Genomic DNA, 20,690 nt, shown 5'->3' on the forward strand with positions numbered 1-20,690 from the left:
CACACATCTTCTCTTTGGTCTTCCTCTTGGCCTCCTGCCTGGTAGCTCCAATCCCAATGGCAGCTCCAATCTCCAATCTTTCCACCAGTATACTCACCATCCTTCCTCTGTACATGACAAACCATCTCAGCGTTCAAAATATGTGCTGTCCCTCTGATGGACTCATTCCTGATCCCATCCATCCTCCTCACTTCCAAAGAGAACCTCAACATCTTCGTCTCTGCCGCCTTCTGCTCTGCTTCTCGTCTTTTTCCTCAATGTCTCTAGACCACACGGCTTTGTTGGTCTCACCACTGTCTTCTACACCTTCCCTTTCACTTTGCAGCTTTCTAGGTTCCTCCCAAGGGACATTGTTCTTTTAATTTCATCTGCACAGACCACAATATTCTTGTTCCTCTATGCAGATGAAAATCTGGTCGGCGGAAGAACAGCCATTGTGAAGTGGCCGATCGGCGTTTCCATCGTAAGCCCGTGACCAGCCTCCTCTCCCGTCCTCATCTCCTTTGCCACTCAGACCCAGAGTCTTTGTGGTGAAGTGACATTGTGATCTTTGGCTTTTCGGAACACAAGACCCAAAGCCCCTTTCTCATTGTAGAGATACTCTGTAGTTCCGAGAACCTTTTTAAGAATTGGGCTGTTACTTCCTGCATTGGGATAGTACAGAACAGAAACCATGGACCTCAGCTCCTCGATCCATTTAAGCTCCTACTCCGCGGCAGGGTCTTTTCACAGTTCCATCGGAACTCGTATGGCGCAGGTGCTTGGTGATTGCTGGACCTCATGGTAAGCCATGAACGGATACTTCTTGCACGGCGGCATTTTTAGAAACTATCAAGGTCACTGGTCAGCTATTTTCTTGCGAGTTGCGACAGAGAGGTCCGAGTTCTTCTGTCCTGCTACTCCACTGAAGGTTTTTCTGGGGCTCGCGGCAGAATAGGCTTTCACAAACACTTCAATCCATGTTATAGTCAGCGGTTATTATTGCCGCCATGCAGAACATGAATGCCATGGCGGTTTCCCTCTTCATGTTGTCCATGTCTTCCTCCTCTTCTCAGCAGTGGTTTGTTATTGAGTGTGGTTTGTTTTTAAGTTGCACTGCATCACACCGGCCCCTACCATGGAATGCAAAGCGAGAGGGTTCCTTGGAGGAGGGAATTTCTCAGAAAAAATTCAAGTTGGACAGCTCTTAGAATCGAGTTCTCAGAACTTTTCAGTCCAAAAGTGGCTAACCAGGGTTATCCTGAGCCTTAAGGTTCAAACATTTCCCTCGGCCTCATTGCTTGTATACAAAACGTTGTTACAAGCCCTTGAAAGCAAAAACTAAGGATGACCTAAGATGATTCTGGATTATTACCATCACGAGGTTGCAAGATTATTTTGGAACCATCGTCTGTGTTAAACAACTCTTCCGAGGAATGTTCGTCGAACCGTCACACGAGCCGCCGATGTAATCGCTCCTCTCAGACAATGACTCATACGTTTTCGACTTTCTTTCACTTTGTTCAGAGGGAGATGCTCATTTACGTAGAAATCCTTATAATAATCCATCATCTAATGAGGACATTTATCTTCAGGCTACTCTGAACCTCAACAGCTCTAGTTTAGTTCAGTGAGTTTATTTCTGTCTTTTCAACTTGTCGAATCAGATACATAAGTAAAAAAATGCCAATATATACTCATAACACTTAATTACACAAGAAACCAATAATTCATATAAAATTTCAAAAAACATCTTTACCCTGACCATAAAGGCATCAGCAGATGCTTTAGCTTTTTTTTGAGTCCCTCATTACACCAACCACTTTTAGAAATTAAGAAAAGAATTAGATCCTTATTTTAAACATACAGTCGGCAGTTTACAAGCACTCCTGCTCGTTCTCATTATTCATTTCTATATTTACTAATATTATTTCTAAATTGGATTGGGTGTATTTATTTCTATTTCTGAATTTTTACATTAATTGACTCCTTTCATTAATGTGCCTTTTTCTAACATTTACTATACATTAAAATCCAACAAGTGGCTGAATTTTGGGGTTAATAAGTTTATGAAAACGTTTTGTTAGTCTATAATAAAAAACACCCTACTGATTATCCTCATTGCTTGCTTTTGTGATATGGAAATTGTTTTTTTTTATTGTTTCATATGTAAATCCACAGCATTTGCCACACATGTTAAGTGAAAGGCTGAGAACCTTGTTAGACGTAATGAGCCGTCGGAAGGAGGAACACCTGCAAGTACACTCCAGCTTTTGAAGCACCGATTTCTACTCAACTGAGACCCAGGGGCCGCGCTTTCTCTCATCGACGCCCCGTTTGATTCTGGTTCGACTGAAGTGGTAAGTTTGTGAGTTCGGATGGTTTCCCCGTCCCTATTTTCATGCAGAGCAATAAAGAAAAAAGAAAAAAAAGTAGGAATCAAAGTGAATGTTGTCACTACAAACCACGGGGAAATGTTCACACCATTTGTTCAGCAAACCATTGTTGTGCAAGAGGGAGACAGTTCTGTGGCTTGGACTAGTGTGTATTTATGTGTGTGTGTGTGTGTGTGTGTGTGTGTGTGTGTGTACCTTTTTTCCACTATCCATGCTTACTCTGATGCACCCAGAATACCTAGGTTCTGGTTCCACCAGGTACCGGAGAACGTGACAGAGTTCTCATGTGGCTCTTCATGTCCAAGCCTGTCGGGGATCCCTGTCCTCATCCCCGCTCAGATGGCCTGCGGTGGAGGGATAACACTCCAGGGATCAGGACAGCTCTACTAAACTGTGAAGGTGTGAAAATACTATAAGAGGAAACTGTTTGTGCTCTGGCAAGTGCACACACACACACACAACACTTCAGGGAACCACAACATAGCAAAGTCGAAGCTGAACAGGATGAAATGAAGGTGAATTTGATTTTGTCTGAATTTTCAATGCAAGAAATCATATAGAAATGTTGCTTCCACTAATGACAGCTGAACTTACAGAGCAGTTTGTTAATAGTGTGAAAAACTAAGAGTCTAATTCATCCTCTCTTGAGCAAGTTTGGAAAGCATTTCAACTGAATTGTAACTGCAAAAGGAAAAAGAAATACAAAGGCAAAAAAAATTGAAAACAGACGAGGTTAACAGGGAAATGTTTTTACCAAGGAACAAAAAAAGTTTCAAGAAAAACAAATGCACAGACTTGGATCCCCCGAGTTTTGTGTGTTTCATACACTTTTTCACAACTTTGCTCTTGTTCTGTCAAGTGAACCCCTTTTAAAACTGCAAGAGAATCTGTTAAACACTCCTGGGGCTTAAACGCAGTTATATATGCCATATGAAATATATGATTTTCACTTTATTTGCTAATGAAGTGAAAATCCAGAGAAACTTTCTGTCGTACCTTCTCTGACCACCAGAGGGACACAAACCCCTTGTTATTTGTAGACCTCTTTTTACAGCTACATGAGTTATTTTGCTCCCTCCATTTTACTCTTTTAATAATTAATATATGTTTCAGTGTCTCTGTATCTCTGCTCGGAGCCGGTAAACCTGGCCGTCACATTCTGTTGTTTTTTTTTTCTTTGAATGACATCGACCACTTTGAAACTAACACAGGCGAACCAAGCCGAGGAATTTTGGTGATTTAAAAGGTGACGGTTAAAATATGTGAATCCTGTGTGTCCGGGCAGAGGCCCCTGGAACCCCAGCGGTGCGCCACTCCTCCCGGGCCCAGGTGCTCTCCGGAGGGGTGAGGATTAACGGGAGCGCAGGCGTCCGAGACGACCATCTGCTCAGTTTAAGGCACAGCTACACTTTTCTCTGTGACGTGCATCCAAAACAGCACAAAATGGAGAAAACGTTTTTTAGAGTTTAATTTTTTGTTGCAATTCTGTTCAGTGTTTTCTTTGTTTCCATCCTCGGGCAGGGGGGGGAGGGAGGGCGTCCCAATTTGTGTGATGCGGGGCTTGGATAGGTTTAGGGGAGCGCCGAGACAGAACAAAGACTCACGGCACAGACTGAATTATTAATGAGGACCGCGGATTTGATAAACACGCGTGTCATGTGATCCACGGACTGTCACAGATTCCAGATGAGAATGATTCTGGGTTGTTTTCGTCTCTCCCCACCTTGTTGTTTCAGTTTAAACTCACGCTCGTCGTTCCCGGAGCAGCGAGGGTGGACGGGCACTGTGGAAGGGAAGTGAACGTCTCACGGAGGCCACATCCTGAGATCGATTGGTTGACTAATGATGTGACACTGAAACAAACCCCTGCATCCTCTTTATCTTTTTTTTTTTTGGGGGGGGGGGGGGGGGGGGGTTACAGATGTCGGATTGTTTTTTTTCTCCCGATGTCATTTTCCGTCTTTGAATTTGACAAAGAAATCTGCCACAGTCTTCATTTATACCATGGAAATGCTTCAAATTCCTTTTGCGCGTCTCCTTATTATCATCAATAGTTTTCATATCCATATCTACCGTATTCAAATCTTATCATGGCAACTGGACGTCTCTGGTTCCACTATTATAAACCATGACCTGGATCACTTAGAGCAAACATAGATGTATAATTCCAGTCGTCTATACTATTTCTCAGTCAGAAAATCAGGGAATAACATTGTATCAGCGGGACTCTCACTGTTCGTCTTGTGAATGAAAATGTTTAACAATTCATATTCACATTGCAGGAGAGAACCCAGGTGGGAGGAAAAGAGGAGCCAAAATATGACTTATGAATTGAAAAATATGATTAACTTTAGTGGCCTGCACTAAATTACACTAAATCACACAGTCACTGTTATCCTTATCCGTCGTTGCGCTTGCTCAAATGCCGGAAAATTAGCATGATTTCAAAGATGTTGTCATGGATGATTTGATAGAATGAGGAAATCAAACGCTCTTCCTCTGATGCCCCCTCCTCTTTTTTTTGCATATCTCTGCTGTCTGCATTTCAATGAAGTCATGTTTTGTGCATTAAGTAGCTCATTAGCAAAGTGGGAGTGGGAGTTTGTAGGCCTGACTCTGCATGGGGTTCTTCATGTCTGCATTGTCATTCATGTGGCAGATCTGAGGGGTTTCAGTCCGAGGACCTGGATTGGCTCCGTCCTTCCAGTGTCCGGTCAACCATTTTGAATTTGGCAACCTTTGTCCATCACCTCCAAGAAAAACTGCCTTCATTAATGAGTGAATTCCATGCAATTGTAATCAATAACATTAAATGATGAAAGAAATCTTCAAGGTGAGTTCAAGACAGGTAAAGGAAAGATATATGTGAACACCAACAGTTTAACTCACTGAAGTAACAGGATTTGTATTCGAATTAAACGAGGATGTCTTTAATGTCAAGGTTGCCTGTTTATCACTGATTATATTTTGAGATTCAAGTCAAATTGGGGCTTGAAGTATTAATATTCAAGAGGTAGCATATGTGGCAAACTAAAGAACCCAAACAAAAAAAAAATATATTTACAAGGCAGATCAGTAAAATAAAAAAAATGGTTTACATTCCTCTGCACAGTTTACATCAGTCTGCAACAGTATGCGTATTATCTATGTATCGCTACCTATCACTGTGGACAAAACAGCATAATAAGAAGTTAATTTTACAGGGAAACATTTTTCGAGACTGTACACATGATAATAAACACTTTGAATCTTGAAAATAGAGTCACCGTGGTAATAGCCTGATGTTTTTGCCTAGCAAACTTCTATAAGAAAAAAGCTTTTTTTTTTAAGTTGCATTGAGAAAAAAAAAACGTTATTGCATTATTACTGAAAGGCGTCCTTTCCATGTTTTATTGTATTGGTTTGAATTCCTCAACTCCCTGTATATACTCTGTGGGATGTATAAAGCGCGCGTGTGTGGGTTTTCCTTTTGTTTTTATCTGCAAACAGCAAAAATAAGAAAAAAACTGCAGGCTGCAGCAGAGGCAATGGTGCGATTAACTCGGTGCAGTCTGGCTTTTCTTTGTGCAAACTGCTCGGATCGTTGCGGCTCCTGCAGAAAACGGCGAACCGTTGCGTGTAACGGGAATGCACAGTCGCATCCTGCACAAAATCGACTCCAGCGCAAATTCGACCGGTGGCAGGTCGGAGTGACGCGTCCGCTCAGGGTCGCCAGACACAATGAGTGCGCGTCCCCCCGCACGGCGATCCTCGCCTCTCTTTCAGGACTCGTCCCTCTGCGGGACCCAGAATTCCCTGCGCCGAGGCAAGATGGAAGAGCCCAGCAGCTGCGGGAGAACAATGTTTTGGCTCTAGGTTTTTTTCTTCTCTCCCCCCCCCCTCGACGCGCCGCTGAGGGCGAACTACGCGAGCCGAGACATCAGGTCGTGGTCATGCACCGGTAAGAGGATTTCATGGAATAAAATGAAGTTTCCCGGGAGGGAAGTCGGCCGGTACCGCAGTTCGAACTTCTCGCACGGGACGGACAACAAAGCGCAGCGCACTAACGTACCTCACCGCTAGTTAGCCTGCTAACTTAGCCGTCTCGGCTAGTTGGGCAGCATCATTGTTCGCTCGGAGTTGTATGGGCCGTTTGTTATGGGGTCACGTCTGCTCCATCACCTACGGTCCGGCTCTCCTTCCACAGGAAGGCAGCCGCCAACTTTGGATTAAACACGAAACCCTTAAAATGAACACCGTACAGTCCCAAACCCGCCGAAAAGCGACGCGTTTGCCCCGTCGCGGAGAGTTCGCGATTATTATTCTCTCTCGCGAGCCCACAGATTTTTTGTTTGTCTCGTGACGCCACGGTGCGATAACGGTTGCTAAATCGCCGATTCTTCTTTTTATTATCATTTTTTCCGGGTGGGAAGAAGTGAAGCCAACTTCTGAAACACGATAAAACCAGCACATTATTAGCACTGGCCGTTTTATTTCAAGCCTGCCGGCGTTCAGGCGGGTTGGCGTCCATCAGCGCCGACCCGCCGCTGTTATTGCCTGGCCATATTAATTATTGCCTGATCCTGCATCACAAAGAAGGGCCCCGCAAGATTGGCTAGCCAAGTGGTTAGCTAGGTTAGCTAATTGCATCGCACAAGTACGGTAACGGTAGTCTTCGGTTTTAATTGTTTTTTCTTTTCTGTCGTGCACGCCGCAAACGTGCCTCGAAGGGCGAAGCGAGGACCGCAGATTTACCGATTTGAAACGTCTTCATTCATTTATAAACTTACATGAAAAAGCCCTCCCCGCATTTGCGCTACGCCTCTATTGCTGCTAGCGAGATGATCCAAGCTCAAGGCGTTTGGCAGCATTTCGGGTTCATTAGCTGAAATGGACCTTTCATGCAGAGTCTGAAGTCAATTATCATTACCGCTGGTTTGTTTTTGTTTATTAGGGGGGAAAAGAAGTAATCCAGCCTAGTTGAAAATAGCGATGGAGCTTAAATAACATTTGCATCCATCAGAACTCCTTAAATCAATTAATTTTCATTATACAATACATTTTATCACCACCGGAAATGTTTGCACAGGCTGTATGAATGCCAAGCCAGAACCGCTGCAGATCATTTGGTTTATTTTAATTCTATTTTTGATTTTTGTACTCTTTGCTAAGCAGCAGCCACGTAATTACACAAACAGACATGCAACCGCAGGCTGTGTGCACTCTCATTGGCAGATAAGCTCATGTAAATAGGATGACTGGGTCAGACAGGCCCATCAAACAGATTAACACACAACGTGAATCCTTTTTATAACTGGTTTGATGTCATTTGATGTTGCTGTCGCAAGTGACCTCTATGACCTGTAAAGTACTGTACAGGCGTACTGCAACCATTGACAGAACATCAGATTTGTGCTCCTGTCTCTTTGTTGTGTGTCAGACTGTAACCCACTGTTGACCCACAAATCATAAGTTTTAATCCCAACCAAGCGCCCAGTTGTGGGACTGCAGATCATGACACTCATTCCTGAAGCCTGAGCTTAACTAGCTGCGTAATTGTTGTCTGTTAGCCATTATTCTGTGTATCAGCTCCACGGACTGATTATTAGAGAGCCCGAGATCTGCAATATAATATCAACCTTGACCGTGGGTGTTTTGTCTTTTTTTGCAGAACGACACTGATTGGTATCCCATAGCTTTCCTGCTCACCAGCATTCGCCATGAGCATCATTCAGGACAAAATAGGAAACGAATTCCTGCGCTCCAACGGCAACATGGAGTCCAACTTTGGCCCCAGCATGATCATGTTCAGCCACCTCCCTCCAGTGACCAGTTTCACTCGACTGGCTGCGCAGTCTGTCATGCACGACCTTCCACCACAAGAAATGATCTTCAAGAAGGAGCGCGACTCGCCCGACTGCAGCATGGGGGTTCAGGGCGGCATCCCCACGCTAGGGTGTACAGGGGTAGGGGACTACGTTCATGCCATGGGTATAAAGCAAGAGAAGATGTCAGAGCACGACTATCGCCTGCCTTTGTACCCAGGAGGGATGGGCAAGAGCACGGAGCTGCTGGAGGGGACAGTTGGTAACAGCCAGAACCTGCTGGTGCCGAACCTCAACATGGGCCAGGTAGGCATTCCTGATAGGGAAACGCAGTGTGAGCAGGTGTGAGGTTTAAAGACTGCACTGTCATGTCTTTTTGATTGCTGAATGCAGCATTGGCCTAATCTCACGTGATAAACCCATCTTTAGCAAACCAAGAGTGACTTCAGCATTCAATTGAGTTGTGTTTCTGTCCCGCTGGCAAATGATATGATAATAGATTCATTGATTGTCCCCTGGATCTGAGGGGTAAAAATCTTTTGTCCCCAGTAGCTCTCTGCGCTGGGTAACATGGGAAAACTGTAAAAACCACAAAATAAGCATATTTCTATTCATCCTTTTCAATACAAATGGAAACAGGATTACAATTTGCTTTTAGCCCTGATGTGAGTATTGCAGATTTTTAGCCTGGCAGACCAACCAATCTGCCACGCTGACATTTGATTTCCCTCTGTGGACCCATCTGGAGCCCCTTTCCCATTCTGTCAGATTTTTAGCGGTCTTGCCAATGACAGGCCAGTCACAGCCGGTCATTTTGTGTTGCGGTTGATTAAAGCTCCCGTGGAGCTGGGATGACCGATGCACGGCGTTGGCTGTTTCCGGGCACTGTGTTGTCCACCGTTGCCAGAGTACACCGGACAGCTGAGTTGTTGCAGAGTTGAGCAAAAATGCACTTGAAGGGTTTTTTTTTCTGTGGGAAAAAATACTAATTTCTATCTATGCTGGACTACATATATACGTGTGTGTGTGTGTGTGTGTGTGTGTGTGTGTGTGTGACCGCGCATGTAGTTTGGTTCGGTGGTCTCCATTTCTAAAGTAATCCATAACATGATATTATAGTTATACCGTATTAGCAACATCAGTTGCTATAGGTCTGCCATGACTTCTAAATGGTCGTCTTCTTTTCTAATGTTTGTCTGGTATGTTGTGTGGTTGTGTAAGCGTTTTTTTCTGGACTCAGGGTTCCTGATAGTGCTGGGAAAAAAAAGTAATGAAGCTCTGAGCCGTTTAAAGTAAACTGAAAGCCAGGGCAACCCAGGCTTCTGGTAAACCAGCTCTTTCCTTTACAGAAAGATGATCATGATGATAGGTCTTAAGGTTATCAGGGTCTGGCCACCTCTTAAAACTTCATTACACACATTAGTGCCCTCATGTTTGTGTGCCGCTGTTTCCCTGAATGAGAGAGACAGTGTTGGCGTTGGAGTGGTGTGTGAATCCATTCAGAGTGGAGTTCAGAGTGTAATACTCCAGTGGCAACTCTCGCAAGCTAAGGTCTGAAAATCATGACCTGTTCAGTGAAGGCGAGATTGAATTCAGATGGATTTTAGTTTAAAAACATTCATGCTGATCCTCAGAATACGAAGATGCTGACAACTTGTTCTTTGGTGCGTAGTGTCAGTAGGTTGTGAGATGGATGACGACCTTGCGGCTGATGCCCTGTAGAAACATTTCAATAGACATTTTTATGCCTTTTGATAGGCACTCTTTAAATGCAGTCCCCAGAATGAGGATTGTGAAAATACATCAGCTACTCTATGACTCATAAGCAAATTATATTTTCCCTCATGATGAAAGGCTCTGTTAAGCATGCTGAGCAAGACATTTGGAAAAAAGTCGAAATAAAATTTTTTTGTCTGAAAAAAGGTGGTGGGGGGTTAATGCAGAACAGAAGGGTTTGCGCTGCTTGAATCAGCAGTACAAATACAGACTTGCACTGTGACTCAGGAGATGTAAACCTGAAGGAATTTAAAAATGTTTTGTCTTGATTAAAACCGATGCGCCCAGAGCTTTTATGTTCCCCACAAGGGCACAGAGCCAAATGTCATTCCCGGCAGCGACAGCCACACTGAGCTGCCGTCAATCCCCAGTCCATGCACTACACCAGAATTTTGCAGGTGGGTCAGCTGTGATGCACCTTTTGTCCAGGTGAGAGTTGGGTGGCACTTCCACAAACTCCCAACTGATGAGCTGATACCAGTAATTCTATTCTTTATATTTTTTCCTGAGTTGATGTTTTGTCATAAAATTTTAACTGCGGTTCTGCTGGGTCTTAATAATATCTCTATCCTGAGAGAAACACCTTAGCTCTTGGCTGTACAATACTTTGGCCCGCAGTTTTCGGTGCCATTTGTCAAGCTTCGACGTCCCATAAAGCAGAGTGATGCTGCACAGTCCAGTTGTAAATGGTGTCACTGAACGATGGGCTGTAAAAATGATCACCGTTCAAATCAGTGAGTCATTAAGGTTTTGGTCTCATTCCAGATTTGTGAGGCCTTTAGTTTATGATTATCTGTTATTTTTAACTTTGAGTCGTCCGATGTCGAGTTATTTATCTGTTCATGAATCCAAAAACTTTGTATTTTATTTGGTTTTATTTGTGGAAATTGTCTTGAAATAATCAGCTATGGGAAGAGGCGATAGGTTAAGCCTGTGAGGGTCGGAAAGGCTGCTGAGGAGGAGCTTTTAGGCAACTTTTTTTTAACCGGTGACATAAATCTACTGATGGCTTGAAATGCAAAATATAAATGAGCCCCCCCCATTCTCTCTTTGGCTTAAAGGGTGATGTCATTCAGGCTCAGTTTGAATGAAAACATCTTGCCAAGGACACAGCTGTCTTGTTTGAGGTTGCACTTCATTTCAGACATCTTTTGTGCTCATTCAAATAGAAACGCACACATCCACACACTTGCAACAATAGCCAGTCATCAGGGGTCATCAGACTCTCCGTGCAACAGAATTAATTGTTGTCTACAGACGCAGCCTCTTGTTGTGGATATGGTTGATTCAATGATGATTAAATGGTTTAACTTGCAGCATGTATTCTCATCTAACATGTACGATTCCTAGTACTGATATTTGTTTTGTTTGTCGTACCGTCAGATTGGCTATATTGCATTTCATTTTTTTCTTTTTTTTTTTGCCACTTCATCCAAGCTGTTTTGGTCTTGTTTTGCTTTTATGGAAGGTTTGATATTGTTGTACGATTAAAAACATCTTGATTTTGTACGGTTAAAAACATCATGATTTTGAGAGCAGCAGGTGCACCTGCTATTAGCCCGTCTATCACCATATGGCACTGAGGAGCGTCGTTTCAGCAAACAACCGTGAAGAACAGCAAAACAGACGGAACAAAGGAGGATTCAGGAATCTTTCAAGAATCTTTCAATATTTTTTTCACTCCTTTCTCTTGTTACTGAATGTTTGCGATCGAAATCTGGTTAAGAGCTCGAATGCTTGTTTTGGGAACTGTGGTGTGTGAGGTGTGTTTTTGTATTTTACTTAGAACAGTCAATTAAAAGCCCTCACAGTGAATTATAGGTCATTTATCCACAGGAGGGCCGTAAATTTAGGGCTTTGTTATCCTACATGCCAGAGACACATCTTGCCAACTGACAGCCACACAACCCTGTGCAAGTGTTCCACTTTTAACAACAGGCAGCCACCGTGGTCTTGTTTTCCTTACAGTGCCAGACCTGAAGGCCCTTAACCTTCAATTAAGTAATTTCCTTGTCATAGCTAGCTTTCACACTGCCCCCCGTCTCGCTCTCTCTCACCACCCACAGCTGCCAAGTCAGTTAAGAAAGGAGCCCACAGGGAGGAAAGGTCGAAGGTCAAATGGTGATGGACAGGATGGCAGACCTAGAAAGAAGCGAAGCGAGGCAAAGGTTTGTCATCATTTATTTATGCATGCTTTACATGTTATCCCATGAAGACTGTAGCATCATACATAAGCAAATAAACATCACTAACAAAGGGGTTTAATTTGGGAACGAGCCAATACTGTTGAAACACACCCACTAAAATGCGATCTAGAAATTGTCCATTTAACATAAGAGCATGTTTGAAGATACTCAAGCTTTTCTGTTTCCACCCTTCCTCCTGTCCAACAGCAGTCGGCGATGCTAGATGCCGACGGGGGGAGCCTGTCGCCAGGAGCCAAGCCTCACATCTGTGAGCACTGCACTGCATCCTTTAGGAGCTCCTATCACCTACGGAGACACGTCCTCATTCACACAGGTTGGCTGCATGCAAAATAATGTCATGATCCTCTGACCTACTTTCACCCACACTGCCGCCACTGATCCAATTGTTTGCATTTCGGTCTTCATTATCACCGTATACATGCTTTTACAAATTGCTAATTTGCTTTGCCCTTTTTCACATGGATGCATGTGTAGAACATTTTTAGATCTACTCAGAACATGGGGCCTTCGGTGAGATGTGTGATAGCATCGAATAACCCAAGGGATCAGCCCTTGGATTTTTGAGTTTTTGATTTAAAGAAAGTAAAGCGGAATCTTTGATGCTGTTAGTTTTACACCACTGTTTCAGGCCATAGTAGTCTAGACGCCAAGGCTGGGCAATCTGGGTCGACTTTAATTGCTCCAGATGTATAAATCTATTGGGTTTCTTTGCAGGGGAAAGACCCTTCCGATGCAGTCAGTGCAACATGAGTTTCATACAGAAGTACCTTCTCCAGCGGCACGAGAAAATCCACAGTGGTGAGTTTTTTTTTTGTTTGTTTTTTTTTTCCGACAAACACCACTAAAGCGCCTGACAAATTGTGAGTCACCCAGCGCTTCCACTGAAGCGGAAGATAAGTAACCTTAAGCGGTGCTGTTTTATGATGTCAGGAGAGAAGCCATTCAGCTGTGACCAGTGTAACATGCGATTCATTCAGAAGTACCACATGGAGAGGCACAAAAGGACACACAGCGGGGAAAAGCCATACAGATGTGAGACTTGCCAACAGGTCAGCAAGCTCGCATCGCCTTTTGAAGAATCTACAATCCGACAATTCTCAAGTCTGCATCAAAGACAAACAGCTGCCACCATTTATTTACATATATATTCATGTATTTTGTTTTTTTGTTTCCTTAGTATTTTTCCAGGACGGATCGACTGCTTAAGCACAAGCGAACCTGTGGAGAAGCCATGAGGAAGGGGCTGGATCCTGGGATGATGGACCTGGGTTGTGTTGATGTTGGGCCAGGCAGGTACGGGATCACTCAGGGAAATGCAGGGAGTACTGGGAAGAAACGCGGAAGGTCCAAGAATGCTGGAGAAGGAGGTGAGCGCAAGAAAAAGGGAGGTGCAGGGGGAGCGTCGTCAGTACTTAGGGTACCACACAGTCACGGCTCCGTACCAGAAGGCTACGGCATCCATGAGTACTCGGCGGAGAATCAAACAGTATCTTCCTCTACTGAGCCCGGACCCAGCATGCAGCAGGGTCACCCTGGCCGAGCTCCCAAGATGGCGTTTAAGAAGGCCAACCGTAAGAGCCTGGACAAGGCTGGTCTGGGACAGGCCAAGGCTGGCCCTCTGGGCCAGAGCGGGGGCTTGGATGGCCTCGGCCTCATGCAGGGTAGCGGGGCCAAGGTGGGCCCCAGCAGCAGCAGCAACTATGACGATGCCATGCAGTTTCTGAAGAAGAGGCGCTACCTTCACGCAGCGAACAATGCAAACTCCTCGGGGCCTGCGTTGGCAGGGGCCACTGGCGGCGAGTATGATGTCGGTGTTTCCCTTTTGCCATCGCAGCAGTCAGTTATTCAGGGTGTCCCCGGTGTGATGGAAAGCGACGCGCCTCTGGGTCTCGACAAGTCAGGGATCCCAGATGAGGTGCTGCAGAGCCTCCTCGACCACTACGCCCAGAAACCTGACGGCTCGCACCACGACCTACACTTTGACATTGGTGACCATCACGTGGAGCTGAACCCTACCTCGGCCGACGGCCCGGACATCGTCCACGGCTCGGACGCCCCCAGCCCGTCGGGAGACAAGGCCATCGTGATGCACGAGTACTCCCGCTTTCTGCTGCAGACGCTGGAGCGCACTAGTCACGGTGCCGGTTTCCCCCTCGGCCATGGGCACCCTTCAGCAGGGCCCTTCACCAGTTCTCATACGGGCAACCCCCTTTACTCCGACAAAAACATCTACACTACTTCCCCTCTGGAGTGCGGGTTCGGTCCCCCGGTGGCCTCACCGTCACTGTCCTCCGTGCCAAAGTCTCACTTTGCGATGCTGACCGGCACCTCGCCGCAGCACAGCTTCCACCTGAGCAGCCTGGAGGCCCCCACGCACCAGCAGCTCACCCCGTCTCAGGAGCTCGCAGAGCAGATGGAGAAGCAGCACTCCTCCACCCCTCCTTCCTCCTACCAGATCACCCCATCCGAACTGAGCAGCCAGAAAGACCAGCTCCCTGTCAAGAACGGGGCTACGGTGTTCCCCATGGCCCCCTCACAGGATCTGGCCTCTTCGAAGCCTTCCTACCAGATAGAAAACTTTGCTCAGGCCTTTGGCTCCCAGTTCAAGTCGGACGGCAGCGGCGGCGGCGGCGGCTTGTCTTACGGCACTGACTCAGGCGGGGAAGTGGACCACAGGATTAGGACGCCTGTGTCTGAATTCTCAGGGTATAGTAGTTTGTTGTCTGATGTCAATGAGCCAGTAAGTACAGGTTCCAAAACTCCAACAAGCCAAAGCTACAGATGAGTCCACAAGGGAGACAACACTGTTGCTGTCTTTATTTGAACATTTTTTTTTAGTGCTCCTATTTTATTATTAATATTATTATTATTATTTTTTTAAGTCACGTCTTCATTTTGATTATACTGATGCTGTTTCTTTTTTGTTTTTTCGTGCCCACTCCTCTTCCATCGGTGAACCTGCGAGGCTACCCGCGAATGCAAAATTTTTTACGGCTCTGTTACTTTTAGTTTTAAACCGTCTTCGCTTGTCATTTATTAAGGGTCCCGGTCACCAGTCGTGAACCGAATGTGCTTTTTAAAGTTACCGTAGCAACAGATGACTTTCTTTTTCCCAATTGAGCTGAATGAAGTGTTTTGAGAAATCAACTTTACATCTGACATTGCAAAAATGATAATAATAACAATAATAATGGACATGATGGCAGGGAAAAGCCCAGAATTGAAAATGCAAAAAAAAGTTACTGTCTGTTACAAGGTTTAAAAAAAAAAACAAAAAAAAAAAACAAGTATTACTCAGGAATAAGTGGAAAAGGAGATACGTTCAGAAGTGTAATTTTGTGACTTCAGAGAGGATTTTTTTGTTTGTTTTTTGTTTTGTTAATGTTTTATAACTTGTGGAATGAGTGTGACACAACCAGACTGCTGCCAGCTCACTTGAACACTGAAAACACTTTCTACTTGGCTAAATAGAGATTATGGTACTTTGGTGTCAATGTGAAACTCACGTCTTCTTCAATAAGGGCCATACATATATCTATATATCTATATATATTTATAAGAATATATATTATGTAAAGTAACAGATATAATCACTCTGGTGACATACCAGTCGAAGCAGAGGAAGAACGAGAGCTGTCTCTGGGTAGGGGGGGTGTAAATCTTGTCCTTGTTTATATGTTTTTGGAGAACAAACGTTGACATTGTGGCTTTTTCTGTGGCCAATAGAGGTTCGCTGTTGGACAGGGATAGAATGGCCTTCCCCTTTTACCCCCCTCATGCCCTGCCCTCCTTCCTCATTTCTACAATGTCTTTTAAAGAATCCAATTAGCACTTTGAGCCGTTGTTTTGTTTATTTGTTTTTTTTTTTTAGTTTTTTTTTTTAGTTTTATTTTCCTTTTAAATATCCATTGCGTTAAGTAACCCCCCGCCCTGCCTTTGTCCATTTTGAAAAAGAAGTAAGAAACACGGTTTAAGGGGCTGAATATATTCTGAATGATGGGTGTACCTCCTTTTTTGTGGGTGGTGTGTTTTGTATGGGCTGGTGGGTGGGTGGGTGGGTGGTTGGGTGGGGGGTGTAAAAGTGGTCCTTTTTCATTGATATTATCTTTTTTCGTACTTTTAGGGAGGGTCTAGGCTTGGGCGGGTGGGCGGGTGGGCTGTATCATTTAATCGGGATAATGTAAATGTAATTCAAACCCCTAGTTTTAGTTATTACACTTGTTTACCTGACATAGCAGTTTTGCTTTCTTATCGAATTTGATGACAAACGTGTTAGTGACCCAGTGTGTGTCCGGGCCCGTCGCTGAGGCGGCTGCGTGGCGACGTGAGCGAAATACTGCGGCCGTGGGTGAACCCCCTCCTACCCCCGTGAGAAATCTATACTTCCTTCCACATGTGACTGCAGAGAAGAGTGTGTTTTCCTCCCCTGTGGGAAAGGGGGTGCCTGATCCTGAGAAGTGCAGGATGTTGTCTAGTAAATGTTTGATGTATTTTCTTGACGATTTACAAAATGTATTTATGCTCTGTTTTTTTTTTTTTTTTTTTTAAACAAACAAAAAAAGACTACAATAATTGCGCTGTCTTCCGTAGCTACTGCTGGCCTTGAGCGCTGGAAACAATATCACTCTGCTGTCTTTAAAATTTTTTTTTTTTTTTTCGAAGCCCCAATTGCCTGCTGTTTGAAGCAATCATGAGACGTTGTAGAACAGCAGCGGCGTGAAATAGCGCTACATTGAGCGGTTTAGGGGCGAATTACAAAAAAAAATAAAAGAAATAAATTGCCTCTTACAATACCTCATATCTTAGCAATGCAGGGAAAAGGAGTGAAAGTGCTCAGATGACTCTTGTAAAAGAAGGAAGAAAAAAAAAAAAGATGTTTTGTGAGACTATTTTTCTAACGGCCTTAGTCCGTATTACCCAGTGAGGCATTGCTCAAGGGTTTCCTGTCTGTCTCACGCTAATCAGTGTTCAATTTCCCTGTCCTTCGCTTCCTGTCTGCCATATTTCCAGTGCGCTTAGTGTTTACAGAAACTGCATTCAACACTACATTTCTTTTTCTTAATTACGACCCTGTATAAATTTCTATTTTACTATCTTTACTTCCCCTTTATGATAATGATGATGATAATTTTGATTTTACTTTATTTTTTTTTAAATCACCGCCAAAATTTAGTAGCTGATGATACCCCCCTCCATTATGTTTCTTGTGACTGATTTCACAAGAAAATACATGTCCAATGGATTTTAAGCTGATTAGGGAGAAAACAATAAAGAAAAATAAATTCAGTAGAGGAAAGTCTCTGTCATTTCCTTCCAGCTGGAACTGATTCGGAGCCTGCTCAGTGTCAGCTGCTGTGCCTGATTCTCACTGCTAGGTGGAGCTGTTCCCTAGGAAACGGGGCATGAAAAAGTTTATTTTTTTGTCTTTAAATCTTCCTAAGCAACCAGATCTGATTTCGCCCCCGGCCATAAAACAACCATCTAACCCCGAATTTGTCAGTACGAAAGTCAAACCATGCAAAGGGAGTGGAGAGCAGGCTGGGCCGCTGACGCACTTGTGCTTCAGCAAAGAAAATACGTTTTACGTTTCACACTCAACTAATTTCTTAACTGCATGGAAACCATGAACCCCAAAGGTAAAAAAAAAAACCCATCCACTTTTGATGTTTATTCTGTTTCTTATTTACATGGGCAGGAAAACTCATCCTTTTCAGTTTAGAGTTCTAGGAATCCCCATAATCTTTACTTCAATGGAGGAATTTTATCAGTCATTCTGTAAAGAAATGTCCAATCCTGATTTAAAACAAAAAATTCCCCACACCTGAGGGAAGCGATACTGCATGCTAAACACCTGTGAGGATGAGGAGGACCATTGTGGGCAAGGCAGGTGTCTTTCTTTCATTCATGGTGACTTCATGCAGAACAACTCTGCAAATCAGAAAAAAGGGAACTAGATAATCTTCCTATGAGCACAGAACAAAACACATCACAACTCCACGCTGCACCCACCTGGCTATTTTTAAAATATTCCCTCAAAGCCAAACGTGGCACTTCCTGAATGGAATATAAATTAACCATACTAATTAAATCAACAAAAGCAGATGATAAAAATGGTCTGCGATTGTCCCGCTAAATAACATTTATAAAATGTACATTTCTACATATACTGTGAAGAAAACTTTTCCTTTGGGCTGTTCCCTGTAGGAATCACCACCACAAATCATTGCCTCCATAGAGCTCCATCCTCTGCGTCCGCCCCCGCGATACCGTTACTTTGGGTCCTCTTTCAGAACATCTAATCTTCTCTTCGGTCTTCTTCTTGTCCTTCTGCCAATTTATTCTATATCCCTCCTCTGCACATGTCCATCTCATCTCAGTCCAGTCTCTTTGACCTTATCTAACATGTGCTGTCCCCCTGATGGAATTATTTCTGATCCTATCCATCCTCCTCACCCCGAAAGAACCTCAGCATCTTCATCTCTGCTACGTCCAGCTCTGCTCTATGTCTTTTCCCTCAAATCAGTGTGCTTAGACCGTGCAGCACCATTTGTCTCACCCGGCCCCCTACACTTTTCCATTCATTCTAGCTGATACTCTTACGACACAGCACCCCTGACACTTTTCCCCCGCTGTACCAACCTCCTTGAATGTGTTTGTTCACCTCATTTTCACCCTCTCCATTTTGTTTTGTGTGTGTGTGTGTGTATAAACCCCTAACCTCTTTGTTCCTACAGGTCTTAAACTCTCAAAGCTCAGGTGAGAGGACAAGGAGGTCTTCCAGAACTTTCTCATCAAACTCCTCTTGTGGTTTGGAAGAAGGCTCAAAGTCCCCATCCACCCCCACCTGCTCTGACCTTTCCCCCTTGTAATGAGATGGGGGCAGGACAATGATGGCCCGGGATGCCTGAGTCTCTTATCGAGAGCGTAAGGAGGCTGGTATTTACACAAGGACAAAATAACGCTGGATAAGTGTGTGTGTGTGTGTAGTGGGGGGCCATAAAGTGAGGATGGACTTTGACAATGCTATAACTTGAGTCACAAGTAAGACCAGGATGTTGTGAATGAAAAAAAATGGTGTGCCCTTGGAGGTATTGGCGGTTGTGTGTGTGCGTTTCCTCCAGAAATTTGCAAGTCATCATCATCCGATCACTATCATCACCAAATTGGATCATGTCAAAGCAAAAAATACACACAAACTGTCGATGGCAAAGATTACGTTATTGACTTGATTGGAATTCCAAAATATACTTTTTACCAAAATTACTCTTGCATACTTTTTCAACCACGTAACTAAGGTGGACATTCATATCGTGTAGGTCTAGATATTTTCATGGATCCCCATTTTTTTTTCTTAATTTGCACCGGGACACGCGTGGGTAGTGAACCGCTCAATGTAACAAGAAAGCACTCCCAGAATCACGGTATACATCAACTTGTTCAGGTGGAGTTTGGCTTCCGTGCCATTGATGTGTCATCGATGGGAGAGTATGAAATTCTGGTAATAAGTTAATAATCTACAAAAAAATATTTTTTGGTCTGTTGAGGAGGCCACAGGAATTCATCTGGAAGGTTTTGCCGGGCCTGGACCCGACCCCAGATAACACATTTTGCAACACTGCCTCATATGTTGCGCTTGTGCTTCTATTTTGTTTCCGGACGGAGGCTTTATTGGCTGAACCATGGCAACACGAGGGAGTTTCCAAGGGAGCAAATTTCACAAGATTGCACTGACCACTCCGCCACTACACCTGCAAGTCCACACCTTCATTAAATAAGACATGGATGACGTGCACGGCACATTCCCTCCATATCGCCTCAGCATCTGTGATGTTCCTCACCATATAGCCACATCATTACTTTATCACTGTGATGAATGAAGTCAAGGTCAAGGTCCTGCAATTTGTCAGGTTTCCTGCACATGTATCGGGAAGGGCAACTGAGAACTAAAAATCTTAGGTCTTGAAAACTGCCCCTGCTATGTAAATGTGTGTATCTTTATATTGTCTTTGCTATCTTCCCTCGTGCAGATTCGATTCCGTGAACCTCCACAGTTTTGGAAGATATAACAAGTGGAAAAGCTTCAGGTGGACAGCGTTAACAGGTTTTAAGCTGGCTAGGAGGCGCCAACCGCGGCCCTCCGATGTTTGTTTGGTTTTAAAAATGACAGTGCAGCAGAGCTTTGTTTTTATTGGCTGAATTTGATTTCTTGGTAATCAAGTCTTTCACGCCCAGATCTTTCCTTGATGGCGGGAAAAAAGGAAACGAAATATAAATTACGAAAGAGTTTCTGCGGAAAGTGTTGGGCCCGGCTCGTCAAGCACGGCTATTTTTAGTATAGCCAATGTGTGACGGGCAAAGGGTGTGACATTATTGAAACATACGCTGATAAACCTCCTGACATTTTTCCAGACATTATCAATCACTGCCCGCGGGACGGGTTTACTTCCCCGTTCTTTTTGACGCCAAACCTGAGTGTTTGCGCGACGATACAATAGAGTGCCTCCCTTCCTCCCCCAATGGTTCTGCTT

At 44.2% G+C, this 20,690-nt stretch overlaps 1 protein-coding gene and 1 long non-coding RNA gene across 3 annotated transcripts; both read left to right on the forward strand.

Annotated features, from left to right (window-relative positions):
* The first annotated feature begins 2,167 nt into the window (after positions 1–2,167).
* LOC147217447 (uncharacterized) lies at positions 2,168–4,259 on the forward strand. Its single transcript, XR_015108968.1, has 3 exons — positions 2,168–2,339; positions 2,634–2,774; positions 4,112–4,259. It is a non-coding gene; the product is annotated as an uncharacterized LOC147217447 (long non-coding RNA).
* A 1,928-nt stretch (positions 4,260–6,187) lies between these two features.
* On the forward strand, positions 6,188–16,196 carry znf281a (zinc finger protein 281a). Of its 2 annotated transcripts, none has more exons than XM_086176154.1 (7): positions 6,188–6,315; positions 8,026–8,485; positions 12,022–12,123; positions 12,349–12,475; positions 12,877–12,960; positions 13,093–13,211; positions 13,340–16,196. In XM_086176154.1, exons 2-7 carry the CDS (start codon positions 8,075–8,077, stop codon positions 14,945–14,947), a joined length of 2,451 nt encoding a protein of 816 aa, XP_086032280.1. In that variant the 5' UTR covers positions 6,188–6,315; positions 8,026–8,074; the 3' UTR covers positions 14,948–16,196. The 2 variants fall into 2 exon arrangements, with proteins under 2 accessions (XP_086032280.1, XP_086032281.1); XM_086176155.1 differs by having other exon boundaries at positions 12,352–12,475.
* The last annotated feature ends 4,494 nt before the right edge of the window (positions 16,197–20,690 follow it).

Source organism: Fistularia commersonii, chromosome 28, assembly GCF_037954325.1.
Source record: "Fistularia commersonii isolate RoL2024-O1a breed Wild chromosome 28, RoL_Fcom_v1.0, whole genome shotgun sequence".
Taxonomy (NCBI): domain Eukaryota; kingdom Metazoa; phylum Chordata; class Actinopteri; order Syngnathiformes; family Fistulariidae; genus Fistularia; species Fistularia commersonii.

Excerpts from the sequence above, each read along its gene's own strand:
- znf281a (XM_086176154.1), top strand. The coding sequence starts at position 8,075 with ATGAGCATCATTCAGGACAAAATAGGAAACGAATTCCTGCGCTCCAAC. Across the intron at positions 12,124-12,348 it reads AGAAGCGAAGCGAGGCAAAG|CAGTCGGCGATGCTAGATGC; the intron begins GTTTGTCATCAT and ends CCTGTCCAACAG. Across the intron at positions 12,476-12,876 it reads ACACGTCCTCATTCACACAG|GGGAAAGACCCTTCCGATGC; the intron begins GTTGGCTGCATG and ends GTTTCTTTGCAG.